Source organism: Lissotriton helveticus, chromosome 11 (assembly GCF_964261635.1).
Source record: "Lissotriton helveticus chromosome 11, aLisHel1.1, whole genome shotgun sequence".
Classification (NCBI taxonomy): Eukaryota; Metazoa; Chordata; class Amphibia; order Caudata; family Salamandridae; genus Lissotriton; species Lissotriton helveticus.
In genome coordinates, this window is record NC_136072.1 from 168,665,293 (window position 1) to 168,680,339 (window position 15,047).

Genomic DNA, 15,047 nt, shown 5'->3' on the forward strand with positions numbered 1-15,047 from the left:
CCAATGAGTTCAAGATCAACTACATAACGACTACAAGTCCTGGAATGAACTCACATGATAAACGAAAATAACAGGACTGGAACCGAAGTGTCCTGATGACAAGGAGTCCTATGCTAACCTTGTATTGGTGGAAATTGTAATGCATCGCTTAGGGAAAGATTTATCTCTCCAAAGTCACCCACATGGCTATGTTTGCTGAAAACTTGTTTCCTCATTCAAAAATATTGTTAGTTACATCTGGAAACGTTGATCTAACACACCAGTTCTCTAAATGACACCGCGGGTTAAGGATTCAAACTATCCTCATGAGTGTTTTGTGTGTGGACAGAGTACACCTAAGGAAGACATGATAACCCTTAGGATTCTTGGGGGCACCCGTGAGGCCTAAGGCCTAAGCTTAGAGACTCCTTTAGCGCAGCATGCCACAGAAGCGTTGTGACTCATTCATAAGACCAGGTAGGGGAACAACTAGACATATACCTTATGTGCTTACCATTCATTCAGCCCATGATTTCCCGAATACATCGGCCTGAACTTGCAACCAATCACCATGAATATGGGCTACTATCAGGTACCAAAGTTCTTGTTTATGAAAATGTGGAATAAAAGAATAGCAGTGGCCTCCTGACTATTCAAAAAATGTGGGCAAACTATGAATCTAGAGAAAGTTTCTACTTGTGCACATATCCTGACTTCAATAGTGTACTCATCAGTTTTCATCTTATGTGCCTATCCCTCAGGCTAAATATAAGAGGACCTCAGAAGTTGGCATGCTGGTCCCTACTTCCCACATCATTGAGGAAAAACACTGCATATGTGTTCAAATTTCTAGATTAATAGACACAATAGATTTGTCAAACATGGAAAAAAGTTTTATGTGGCAATTGCTAAAAAGGATACCCCTTAGTACACTTATATTTGAGGGGGAAAAAGAAATGCAGATGGGTTTTGCCAAAGAAGTTACCAAACCACAAATTGACGAACTTGCCGAGTTCTAAATATACTCCACCTCAGTATGTTGTAAATACTGAATTATTTGAACGTTTTTTTCCTGATTAAGTAAAATCGAGAAAGGCCATTAGTGAGGTTACTGGAGGCACAGGATAGTGGAACTATTATTTGCTTTATCAGACCTTTCCCCACTGTTGACACTATGATGTGGAAGGAGTCAGAAATGATAAATAAGCCAAAGGTAACAGGTTACAGCATGAAAGTATAATGACTTCCAATTCAAAACGACATGCCTATTAGGTCTCCATTATCTTAAAAAATGTAGAATTTAAAGTCTAATTGTTAATTGTCATTTTGATCATAGCACACAGAGTACAGGCCAGCATTTAAAGAAACAGGAACAATTAAAAAAATTGACACTTTCCATCTGGAGAATGTAAGTTGCTTGAAGGCAGGTTTTAAAAGGCCATGGGCAGATCACTTTCCCCAGCTCCCTGAGAATAGTTGAGATAATGAGGTGAGAGGTAGAGAAAAAGCAATTAGAGAGGAGAGAAGTAGAGAAAGAACGGATGGAAGGAAAGAGACTGCAAGATGAGATAAAGGAAGAGGGCTGTTTTAAGTATTTTTGACTAAGCCACTTTTGGTTCCCCAGTCCGGGCCAACTCATTTCTATGGCCAAGCTGCCAAGTTTCAGATGACGCAACTTGAAGATAACCTCATAAGTGGTGACAGGCGCCGGACGGGCCAGGAAGCTGGCCTTCCACCTCTGAACTAAGTGCAGTGGAGGGAAACATGCACGAGCTCAGATTCTGACATCTTAGGGTTTATTAATATTGGAAAAAAATACAGAGACTTCCGGTCATAGTTCTGGCATTTAAGCAACGCGACAATAACAAGAGACCATGTTTATCAAATGAGTATTTCCTTTCTTCAGCATTCTTCGGGTAGCTCTGAACAACATTTTGCTAGCAGTATTAATATCTGTGTGTAAAGCTGTGTCTTAAAAGTATTCCGAAAGGAAGTTAATGACAGTCAAGCTCTTGTGTCGGAGATACGCCCCGGGTTTCCTCCAGAGATCTTGGACAGTGTACACAACAGAATCCTTTAACTAATAACGAGGCTGACAGTTGCTGAAGCTCAAGTTATTAATAGGAAAGGAAACGGTGTCCAGTGAGTCTGTCTGCAGTGGAAACATGCATTCAGGGCGATGACTGATTTAATTTTCAATTAGCTCGCCAGCCTCAAGACGGTAGCACTTGGGCTCCGCCAGCTGTGGATTCAAATTAAATCGGGATTGAAATTGTGTTTAGCTCCATTGATGAAAGTAGCAGACCATCAAAATGCAATCAGGGCATGAACAAAGCAAACCTGTTCGACCTCTGCCAGAAACCCAGTCAACCATTGGTCTACAGAAACAGTATGCAGCACCTGAAGCAGTGCTTAATTTGAGCCAGTGGTTGTAAGTAAATAATCCATATTTGTAAAGCACAAACATATCAGCCCTTAAGGTTTCAAGGCGCTGGGGGCCTTTGGTGAGATTAAGTGAGCTATTGCCAAGAGTCACATGATGGTGAACTGAGCTGCCGCTGGGGTTCAAACCGTGAACCACCCTACTCCCGAGTCAGCCGCTCTGGCCGCAGCACCACACCTCTCACTCCTTGCAGGTGAGGCCCACCGGCACTTATCAGGAAAGAAGTAGAAACAAAACAGTGAAAAAACCAACAAGAGTAAGCAGGAACCTGCCGGAGTAAGCTAAAAAGGCAGGGATTATCTGGTGGTGGATGAAAGAGACACGAGGTAGAATTAATAATACGTACGCAGCCTTGGCATTCAGCACCTCCGACATTCAATAGTATCACCCGTGGGCTTCTGAGTAACACTCTGGACTCCAGTACTTATTCTTTTACAAATTAAGCACTGACTTGCAGGACATTAAGTTTGTGACCAACAACTGTGTAAACGCTTCGACCTTCTCGTCATGCTCACTATCCATATAACACCTAGGCCATCTGGCGTAAGTGGAAGTGTTGCCACAAAGCAACAAAACTCTGAATAGCACTTAAGGCCAAACTAATGGTATGAATGAGCTACATTAAAATGCAACATAATGTGTTAGTTTTTCTTCTTGGTTTTAGTGAGTCAGGGAAAAAAAAGGAACATCGAGCATGATGATCAAGTTTTCATGGGTCCTAGCTTAAGTATGGCAGGAAGCAAGCCCATCTTCATTTGGAAGCTACTGCTCTATTAAAGAATTACTGGGGTACCTTGTTGAGGAAGCCTTGAGCGGGTGACCACCAGCACCAAGGCATCAGCAGAAGTGCAATGGGCGTCCATACACGTACAGCGGCACTCTCAGTCACTTTGGTATTACCAACCAAACTGGGATCTTTTTCACGCTATATAATACTTTCTAAATAAATAAATAAATAAATAACCAGGCAAGCACTGACCACATTTAGGCAAACCTTTGGATGGTCCAAATCTGGCCAGTGTTTCCAAAGAGGAATAGCTCCTTGAGACCCACAATGGCACTAGTTGCTCAGGGAACCTTACCCAGCCCCACCATACCACTCTCTGAACAGCGGGAAATAAATTCAGTGCGTCATTATCACACAAACCCCGCCCATCATATTTTCCCAAGTATGCATTCAACATAAAAAACACAGTTTAATTACTGGAAAGCCCAGTGGCATAAAACATAATAGCAAGTAAGGACCTGTGAGCCTCCGTTTTACACAACTTTTGTAGCTTTACTCAATGGGTAATGACTAACACATCGTTAACAGAGACATACATTTCTTTTTTACATCGGGGCAAACTTACTGTGTGATAATTGATCATTTCTTGGAGGCTGTCTGAGAACTTCGTCAAGCTAGACTGCAAAAAAAAAAACAAGAAAAAGAAATAAGGTAATATAAATTCAGTCATTTTTTTAAATATTCAACTGAAGAACACAGTGCATCCTATCTGGAACACATACAGGTAGATTCATGAAAGAAAAATCGGCTCGCAAAGGGCCAGATTCTGAGAATCTGGCCCTTTGCGAGTGCAATTTCTGCATTTGGGATTCATCATCCCAAATGCAAAAATCGCTAATTGCGATATCGCATATTTGTGAGGAATTGCATTCAAGGAATCTCTATTTGAGATTCCTTAAATGCAATTCATTAACCATTTTCTATTAGCGAATTCGCTATTTCTGGCCGCTATTTACCACGAATTGTAACTTTGTGGTAAATAGCGAAAAACTCAGAAAAATGCACTTTAGTGCATTTTTCTGAGTGGTATGTTACACACACACATGTCCTTTGGACATGTGTGTGCGCAACATCTGGCTACATTTGCTTTTCAGGGGTGCTACAGGGTGTCCTTTGGACACCCCTGGCACCCTTGAAATCGCATTCTTATTTGCGATTAGCAAATTGCTAATCGCAAATAAGGAACAACTCCCCATTCATTCCTATGGGCCTTTAGGCCCATAGGAATGAATGGGAAGTTATTCCTTATTTGCGATTAGCAATTTGCTAATCGCAAATAAGGAAGATGTAGGAATCGCAATATTTTTTGCAATTCCTACATGAATCCCGTTTTGCAAGTCCTTAATAGCGATTCCTTATGAATCGCTATTAAAGACTCGCAAAACGGGTCTTTGATTAATCTAGCTGATTGTACTTTATAGCACTAGCAAGAATCTTCTGAAAATCATTGTTAAGTGATTGAACAATTAAAAAGAACAGCAACAATTATCAAACCTAATTGCTTTAAATGAAACCCAAAATGTAGGAATTAATGGACAGGCTACCAAAAGTAGTTGGTTAAGTAAGGATGTCTTTAAATTAATCTATGAAATGTTTCCAAATAAACAGGAATTTAAAGCAGAACATCAGTATTTTTGTGTATTTTTCATACCGATACTAGTTACCAACACAAAATGCCTAGAGCCCTTGGTTTTACTTTTGAAGAGCAGGCAGCATATAATTAAAGGTTACTTTGCCAATGTCTAAAAGCACTTAATTTAGGCAATACCTAACAATAATGAACTGTAAATTATAGCTTGAACATGAACGATGAATATGTTATCAGTAAGACATAATGACCACAAGGAAGCTCACCTCTGGTGCAGGCCACTAAAAAAGACAAATGTCCCATAATGTCATAAATACAGATGTGCGAAATTCGCTTAATTTCATTTTGCATAATTACGGAAAATTTCAGAAAAAATATGTGAAATGCCTTCTGGTGTTTAGTGCCATATGGTATTGTGAAATGTATCCTCGTGTCCATTTTGGAAGCGAGGACACATTTTGCACAAAAAAACCCCACAAGTGCCACGAACAGCAACCACTTTTATATTTTTGTTCCCAGTCTCCAGCAACAAACTTTTTATTTAAAAAGACTAGAAATTATGTGACATGACGCAATTTCGGGAATTTCACGCATGAAGGAAAATGCCAGAAATTATTCAAAACTACGCCGGCGTAATACAAATTGTGTCTTGGCCTAGTCATAAATTGGCTTTACGCAAGACATGGCTTGTTACTTGGTGTATTTGTTTCCTTAAAGTGTCAGTACTCCAATCCCCTCACCCCCCAAGTATATACATATGAACCGTGGTGAACACATTTTTGCAGAGTCGCTTGCACATTGAGTCACTGTGGATTTTTTAAGCCGACCATGATATGATGGCTCTTCACCAGCCTAGAAGAACAGTGCTGTTGCACAGAACAAATTGACTCTTATGGAGAAGGTGTAAGGTAATGGTTGAAAAGAAAAAATTAAGGGAGTCTGAAAGAAGTGTCTCAAACTATTTCTGCTTGCCACGTAATGCTATTATCCAAATTCTCTTCACAGGACTTGTATTATCTCATTTCAGGTCTATGTAAACAGCATTTGTATTTAGACAGTGGACTTTGGGTATCAAACCACAAAAGAGAGATCTACTTTAACTCGGCACACGTATGTGTCTCTAAAAGCAGGTTTATGTTTCTGGGACATGCATAGAGTCAGTGGACTGCAGGGTTTAAAAACACTAAAAGGAAATGTGTGCATTTTAACCACATCCATGCTTGTCATGAGGCACATTGGAGCTGTGCTCATGACGAGCTGGGCTCGTCATAACGGCCGCGGCACTTCCATGTGCAAATGATTTCGCGCCTGTGCGGAGAATCAATCAGTGGACGGAGTCGTGACACGCCCAGCGCGGTGCAGCGGAGACACCCCCCCCCCCCGCGCCGTGGGGGAATTACCCCTGCGGCAAAGGGGTTAACTGGAAATGAGTAATATTGATAAATAGGAGAAAGAGCTGCTGCGGGAGAGATTCCTCTTTAGTACCCAGGTACTAGAAGGGGTTCTAATAGAGGAATTTCAATTTGGGGGATGCATTAAGACCCATCTCCCGCGGTCTTATACGTTGGGATTTGCAGACTGGATTTAAAAGTATTTGGTGTTTATCCAGGTACTGTGCAGAAAGACAGAGAGGGGACGGTGAAGCCCACCCCGATCTGGACTGGAAGATAGTGGAAGTTTCAGAACACAAGACAGGTTTGAACAGTGTTGTACGCCCTAGTTACCATCCTAGGCTGATTTGTCTGATTTCTGAAACCGACGGATGAGCTTCTGATCAATATTAGCAACAACTATCACGTCAGCAATGATGGTCATATGGTCCCTGGGGTTATGGTCATAGGGTTAGATACTTTAAAAGGCCTAAAGTGGACCGGTCTGCTGTTCCGGTCCTTTACTAAGCCTCCGCAGAATGCTACTAATCAGAGACACAGCCTAAGTGTTTTAATTTGGATTCCGAAGCAAATAACATCAAGGTAAAGGTGCCCACTTAGTAAAATTGCAAACGTATTAATGCTGTGGTCCGAAAATTTAAGGAGCTAATTTGAGCAATTTCATCCCAGACAATTCTTTTCACTTGTGATCTACATAAAAGGCAATGAATTAAAATGATTGTGAACATGTTCTGACTCCGAGACTACACCGATTTTTGAATGCTTTGCAGCAAACCTCACATTAACATGAAAACAAAAACCTTTGTTAAAACATATAATATGATGTTTTCTTTCTTGGCAAGGGGTTTCAAGTTACCATGGGGTGAGAGGCACAAAAATGATTGAACAAGCTCCGCCTGAAAATGTAGGTGGCACAATTATAAAAGCCTTTGAATCACGCAGAGCAGACCTTAATTCCCCTTCAATCACCCTCTCTCAAACCCTAAACTGTAATGTGGGGGAAGGCAGTGTAACTTAGTCTACAGAGCAAAGCCTAGTTAGTCCCTGCCTAATACGGCACCAGATCAAGGCGTCTTCTCACACGACACAAACTATGTATTTGAAGTTATCCAACAACTGGGGACCATTCAACTATCAAAGGTTACCAATGAATATTTTCCAACCGCAATGCTAAACCTCCCTTAGGATTAACATTCCTAACGGTGGTAGTACATACATTGGGGACAAGTGTTAAACTTTTAACTGATGCAACGTCTGTATTACACAACATACATTACATTGCTAGTAATTGATTGTTATGGTTCATCTAAACATCTTGGTATGCACCATATTTATATTATTGACATAATTCATCCAGTTAATGTAAATTCTAGAACACTGATCACATGCTAAACCTGAAGAACCCTTAACTATATACATATGATACACATTCTTTCTTACAGAAAAGGTACAAGAGTGCACCCCAAACAATTCAACTACATTTTATTTTCCTATGATATCTTTATTCAAAAAGTAATTCATATGCTTCCTTAACGAAGGGCTTATATGGGGAATCTAGATTTTATCGTTCACCTTATCAAAGTTCTGTGTGATGGTAGTGGGCCCAAAATCTAAAAGTAGAAGACCTTTAACGTGGCTAATTTTACTTTGTGTAAAGTCACAGTGTTCGTTCCCTTACTTGGTTACTTTATTTGATGCCAAAAACTGTTGGAAGCCATTAATTGAGGCTAAAAGATCTGATTTTACTAAAACCATGGGGGCAGTTTCCAGTTTTGCATGTAGGCTAGGTTCGCGGGTGGCAAGGGATCTTTTAAAAATGTATCAGGCTAAATGAATATCCCAACTTCGGTATGGTAGTTAAGTTTGGGATATATAAACTTGGATACAATTTTAACTGCAGCGAATACATTTTTACGTTAGATGGTACAGGTCCCATTCCCTACCACAGCATTCTGGGTGCAGGCAGAGCTAGGCCTTGGACAAGTGACTTGGTATCCTTAAGACCTTTCCTGGGCTGGATTAAGAGATGGAGCAGGGAGGAATTAAAGTTAATTCGGTTGATCCTTGCCTACTGCCTGGCCCTTGATTGGGAACATAAAATTCTGTGGATTGCCTATGTGAAGGCAGCTTTTGCCTCCCTAGGCATTACCGACATTTTTGAGAATCCCACTTCTCTGTATGTACATGCATGAGCTGGGGTGTGTTAAGAGGCTGTTCTTGGATCGAACCCATATGGAGAAAAGAGCAGCATGAGCTGCAGAAACCATCAGTGCGGGGTCACATGCTGCTGACAAATGTGCAGGGGATGGAGTCGTATCTAGCCAAGGTTGGTCTACAGCAGAATAGGTTTTTATTGGCCAGGTTAAGGTTTTACCAACTTTGACATCTCTTAGCGTCCCTATGTGGATGGGCGCAGCTTGGTGCGTGGCTGGGCACAGCTTGATGCGTGGCTGGGCGCAGCTTGATGCGTGGCTGGGCGCAGCTTGATGCGTGGCTGGGCGCAGCTTGATGCGTGGCTGGGCGCAGCTTGATGCATGGCTGGGCGCAGCTTGATGCATGGCTGGGCGCAGCTTGATGCGTGGCTGGGCGCAGCTTGATGCATGGCTGGGCGCAGCTTGATGCATGGCTGGGCGCAGCTTGATGCATGGCTGGGCGCGGCCAGACGCGTGGTTGCTCTGGAGTTGCGACAATAAATCTCTTCAGGACACTGTATTTTGTAATGTTTTATTCCCACTATAATTTGCCCAGGAAGCAGTTTTTAATTCCTATGTTGAAGTCCTTACATTTTAACCAAGTAAGGCCAGCCATGTTTTATCTCCCCATGTTCCCTAGCGAATGAATGTTATAGTTTTTGCGAGCTGCTTTGGCATTCAAGGGATTAAAACTTGATTAACGGATGTACTGTTTTAGCTGGACGAGTTATTCATGTTTTACTGATTATTATATTATGTACCATTTTTGCAATTATTTTTACATTGATGCAGCTGTTTGTATTCTTTTATGGCTGTTTTATCAACCAAATAAATATTTTGTGATGCTGATGAAGGGCTAATATGTTTTTTATTCATTCTAAATGTCATGGTTATACATAATCTGAAAATATGATTCTTTTTGTTAGTGGGATGTTAACATCAAACTAGAATTCCATTAAACATTTTAAAAAAGTCCAATTCATAGCTTACCTCAATCACCACATCCTTGCTTGAATACTGTGCGAGGTCCCGAATGCCATTCATAAATTGCTTGTTGGCAGCACAAAAGGCCTTGCCTGCATCAATCATGCCAATACATAACTTAACAAGCTAAGAAAAGAAGAGAGAAAGGAATTATTTCCACCTCCACTGTGACATACTTAGACTTTCCAGAACCCCGCTGCACATATAAAAACCAGGATTTTTCCTTTGGCTCATTTTAATTCCTGGCACAGACTTATATCTTAATAACAGTTCTTTCGATATTGTTGCTCAGTCCCTGCAAAGCATGTTTATAAAGCAACAGGGAAGCAGTTTTATCTTATTGTAAGAGACACTCGATTGAGTGCTGAGGGTTTCTAAACCACCCTATCTTTACTGTGACTTTGATTCACAGCCGGTAGGTACCTTGGCATGTAGATAAGGAACCAGAAATTGATATTTAACCCCTTCCATGCTGATGACGGCCCTCGTCCGTCATGCATCACGATGGGCGTGTGCTGATGACGGCTGGGGGCCGTCATGATCCCGCCCACTCTTTAAATCGGCCGCATGCAAGGGCTTAAAGTTACAGAGCTTTGCGCATCCAATACAATTTACATGAGCACACCCCTTTCTCCTGCAAGGAAGCCCCCTCCCGCTGTGTCTTTATTCTTCGATTTTACATTTTTTATTCAGATAAGAAAAATACATTTTATATAGAAAGAGATCGTTGTACTTTACATATACATTCAATCAAGATGATCATCGTAATCATCAACTTCAGAAATATGTTGCAAAATGTGCTGACATTCATAATTCACCTTCTCACCTCACGAGACATCTCAGAAGATGGGAAAAGTACATAAGGAAACTGCAGTAGCAGTTTAATTGAACTGACTAGTAGCAAAAATATCAAACTATAACTTACATTAAAACATTAAAAAAATACAATTTCAGCACTAGATGTATGGTCAGTCAGTCTGTCACATCAAGTAGTAGCATCCTCAGTGGAACGTGACAGTACACTCTCAGACAGACATTATCAGGAAATCCCAATCAAAGGAAGACGAAGAAAAGGGAATATACTCAAGTTAGGACTATACTTTTAGATATTTATCAAGTTTGGACAAGAATGATGTCTTACAGGAAATAAAATCTGGCCGTTGTAAGACCTTATTATTTATTTATTTGTGTAATTTGTATTGCGCACAAATCATCCACAAGGGGATATCTCGGCGCCTGAGAAAGACAGGCAGTCTATGAGGAGCAAATTAAAAGAGCCAGGTTTTGAGCAATTTTTTTAATTGGGACAGATTCAGGCATTCCCGAATTTGTTCAGGGAGGTCGTGCCAGAGTTTAGGTGCCAGATAGGAAAAAGCACGACCTCCCATTTTTACCATCCTGATTCTATTGCAGCGCAACAGCTTACAATTACTGGATCTGAGCTGACGTGCAGGGTGATACCATTTAAGTTTGTTTGTCAAATAGGCCGGTCCCAATCCGTGCAAGGACCTAAAGACCAGGCACGGCATCTTAACGGTGGCCCGTTTCTTGACTGGAAGCCAATGCAATTGGCGTAGGAGGGGCAAAGAATGAGTTCGGACTGGTTTATCAAGGGCAAGACGGGCAGCTGTATTTTGCACGACCTGTAGTTTGGATAATAGGTCCTCCCTAATTCCTACCAGCAAGGAATTACCGTAGTCAAGGCGACTAATTAGTAGCGCCCGAATAAGAGTCTTCCTGGCGCTGAGCGGGATCCATGGGAAAATCTTTCTCAACATCCGCATGGTCCTGAAGCAGGAGCCTGTAAGCGTCTTCACCTGCTCCTCCATTGAAAGCTGATTATCAATCTTTATCCCAAGATTCTTCGCCCAACTTCTCGGGGAGGGGGCCTCTCCCAATTCAGAAGGCAACCAGTCTGAGGACCACAGGTCCACAGCCTTGCCAAACAGGAGAATCTCTGTTTTTGAGGAATTTAGTTGTAAAAAGATCCTCTTCATCCAATCTGCTATATTGGTAATGCACTTTAAAAACTTAACTTTCGTTTCGGCAGAATCCTTCTCTATATGTACAATCAGCTGCGTATCATCAGCGAAGGATATGGTTTCAAACCCACAGTCTCTGATGATTGAGGCCAAAGGGGCAACATATAGATTGAATAAATTAGGACTCAGAATAGAGCCCTGCGATATCCCCTTGTCCACTGCAGCTGTAGTTGACACATAGGCATCTAGCTGAACAGATTGGGTTATATCAGGGAGGTAACTCTGAATCCATTTCAAGGCTGAGCCTCCAACACCAATCTCTAGCAGCCTGCTTAACAGAATGCTGCGACAGATGGTGTTGAAGGCTGCCGACAGATCCAGCAGCACTAGAATGACTGGAGCATCCCAGTCAAGCGACATCCTAAACGTATCCGTAACTTCAAGCATGGCGGCCTCCGTGCTATGAGATGCCCGAAAGCCTGACTGAGAGGGGTCCAGGATCTTATTCTGTTCTAAATAATTTGAGAGGTGTTGATTTATTATTGTTTCCATGATTTTGGACCAGCACGGGAGCAGGGAGATGGGTCTATAATTTTGTGCATCGGTAGGGTCTGCTAAAGCCTTTTTCAAAAGAGGTTTAATACGTGTTACTTTCCAGTTACGTGGGAAAGTGGCTGTAGTTAGGGAGATGTTACATATGTATGCCAGAGTATATCCCAGGATTGGGGCAACCTCATTCATGGACCTTGGTGGTAAAGGGTCTAAAATCGATCCTGATTTAGCCTTGGCCAATAATCAACTCTGCTTGTATAACACACCCAAGCCCAATCAATCAGCTGGAATTGCTTTAATCCCTTTGGCAAACAAGCATTGGAAAATGCAATAGGGCTTGCATTAGGACAGGTTGAGCTATTGGTCTTATAAATTTTTTTATTTTTATTTATGTGTTATTTTTTAAAATAGCTAAATTAATAGCTTTGTCATTTACAATGCCAATAGTTATAACTTTCGCAAACACCTATAGCATTTGTAACATGTTGTGTATTTACGTGACTTAGATGTATTGATATTACAAATAACATTGGCTTTCAATTTTTTTTAATAATTAATACTTAAAAATTTATTTAATTTGTAATGGCAATCGCTGTGTGGTGGGTGCATCGGTGGAGCTGTGTGGTGGGTGCTTCGGTGGAGCTGTGTGGTGGGTGCATCTGTGTGGTGGGTGCCTCGGTGGAGCTGTGTGGTGGGTGCATCGGTGGAGCTGTGTGGTGGGTGCATCGGTGGAGCTGTGTGGTGGGTGCATCGGTGGAGCTGTGTGGTGGGTGCATCGGTGGAGCTGTGTCGGTGGAGCTGTGTGGTGGGTGCATCGGTGGAGATGGGTGGTGGGTGCATCATTGGAGCTGTGTCGGTGGAGCGGTGTGGTGGGTGCATCGGTGGAGCTGTGTGGTGGATGCCTCGGTGGAGCTGTGTGGTGGGTGCATCGGTGGAGCTGTGTAGGTGGAGCTGTGTGGTGGGTGCATCGGTGGAGCTGTGTGGTGGATGCCTCGGTGGAGCTGTGTGGTGGGTGCATCAGTGGAGCTGTGTCGGTGGAGCTGTGTGGTGGGTGCATCGGTGGTGATGGGTGCATCGTTGGAGCTGTGTCGGTGGAGCTGTGTGGTGGGCGCATCGGTGGAGCTGTGTGGTGGGTGCCTTGGTGGAGCTGTGTGGTGGGTGCATCGGTGGAGCTGTGTGGTGGGTGCCTCGGTCGAGCTGTGTCGGTGGAGCTGTGTGGTGGCTGCATCGGTGGAGCTGTGTGGTGGGTGTCGGCGGGGTTCCCGAAAATAATCGCATGTCTTTATTTTGTGCGGTCTAATTCCTTCCCCAGCTTCCCCCTGAATCTAAAGCAAGGCCCAAAAGAAAAGAATTCTGTGCGTTTGAATTGATCTTTAAAAGTATAAAGCGACACAGCTTTGATAAAATATGAGGGTTAGAGAAAAGAGAACGTAAAGTATGCAAAGGAGCTGATGAAACATTGGTTTTAAATATTTCAGTAGTTCTACTGCTATAAAATCCTCCAATCCAAAAGTACAGCGTTGTACTGAAATTAGCCAAACAAATATGAAAATTAAGAACGTTTTCAGCAGTTTTACTTTTATAAATCCAATACGTCATCGAGTAAAAAATGGATAACATAAAATGCTCGTCGCAGGAGCTCTAATGAGAAGAGAGAGACTGGAATAGCAGCTATCTGGCAGCCTAGGTGAAAGCAGGGACTCTGCTGGTGTCTGCCTCTCCCCAGCAGAGGCAGGCATGCAGAAATGTCTCGCTGATGTGTTTATCCTTTAATCAGTTCATTAGTTATAAACAACATGACATTAGAAGTTAGGAGGCGGTTGAAAATCATTTTTATTTAACTAGTCGATGTTTAATCAGTCACGCTGAGCTGCATAGCAGCGAGAAGGATCTCCCTGACAAAAACCGGTTAGAACTTCATAAAACGCCATCATTGTCCAGGGGACAAAATAAACAAGGAGGGTGTGGGGGAGGGGGGCATACAAATAGCGTGAGGCGGGTGGTGTGGGGGTGGGGGGTGGGGAGTAAAGGAAAGGTCTAGGATAGGGAGAAATAATAAGGGGTCTTGTAGAGGCTAGACATATGAGGGGTGAGAATGCTAAGGAAGGAGTAATCTAGGCAGAGGCAGGAATGGGGCTGCTCTCAAAATAAAGAAGTTAAAAAAAAAAACAAGCATCAGAGAGCATAAAAGGAGACACGGCCGTGAAACTGAAAGTACGGCCGGCCGGCCGTGAATAATTAGGGGATGAGCGCACGCTGAGAAGCTTGTGGGAGGGAGGCTGGGCTGCCTTTGATGTGGTAATGCGAGGCAGGCAGGCAGGCGGCTGGTGGCATTGTGCACGCGCTTTTTAGGGCTTGCGCTTGCGCAATGACCTAAAAAGCGCACATGCACTGCAAGGAATCGCCAGTGGTTAAAGTCTGGATAAGCCACTATAGAGCTTCGCCAGTTATGCGCATGCGCATCAGCAGGCGAGCCCTAAAAAGAGGTCTACAAGCATCTTGTCATCAGGGGGGTAGCCCATCCAAGGGTTTGGTAGCATTGGACCTAAGTGCGTGGATCAACATTCATGTGGCAAACGCAGTGGAGCCCGCACCACGTCATATGGTTCATTATGCTCTACAGTATCGCACAAGTATAATCATAGGGAATTTTGGCACTAGACTGCATAATGTCAACAAAACTGACTGAATTAACACAACTTGCTTCTTTAATTGTTTTATCATTGTATCACAGATAATCGTTTTAAATCCTAACGTGTTTTTTTTTTTTTTAAACCTTTATTTAGCATAAAAGAGAATACAATGACAGACCTACTAGCCTCCGGGCCGGCCAATGACACATCTGAAAAACAATATAGCAGTACACAGCTCATCAGCCGACAACCAAGGGTCCGGCGGCAATGGTGCGCGATATTGGACAAATCTATAACAATAGAATATGGAAAGGTTTCATTTTTAAAACAAGCAAACAAAAACATCAAAGAAAAAGAAAAAAGGCTGCAGTCTAAATTATTATGTCTGTTCCATACGATACGGGGAGAGGCAGTCAAAGACACAATGAAGAGCAGGAGAACCTCCAGGAGAGAAAGAAGGGCATGGGGGAGAAGGGGGACCCAGAGCCGAAAACATATCAATAATGTGATACAGGG

General features: G+C 42.6%; 1 protein-coding gene across 4 annotated transcripts in view; it reads right to left on the reverse strand.

The window, feature by feature from the left end:
* The window catches only part of ACAP2 (ArfGAP with coiled-coil, ankyrin repeat and PH domains 2), a 402,961-nt gene that overhangs the window by 264,691 nt on the left and 123,223 nt on the right, over positions 1 to 15,047 (reverse strand). For all 4 annotated transcript variants that reach the window (XM_078666362.1, XM_078666364.1, XM_078666363.1 and 1 more), the window contains exons 3-4: positions 9,371 to 9,490; positions 3,775 to 3,828 (exon numbers count right to left, since the gene is read on the reverse strand). In XM_078666362.1, coding sequence (XP_078522488.1) covers positions 3,775 to 3,828; positions 9,371 to 9,490 — 174 coding nt within the window. The remainder of the gene's footprint in view (positions 1 to 3,774; positions 3,829 to 9,370; positions 9,491 to 15,047) is intronic.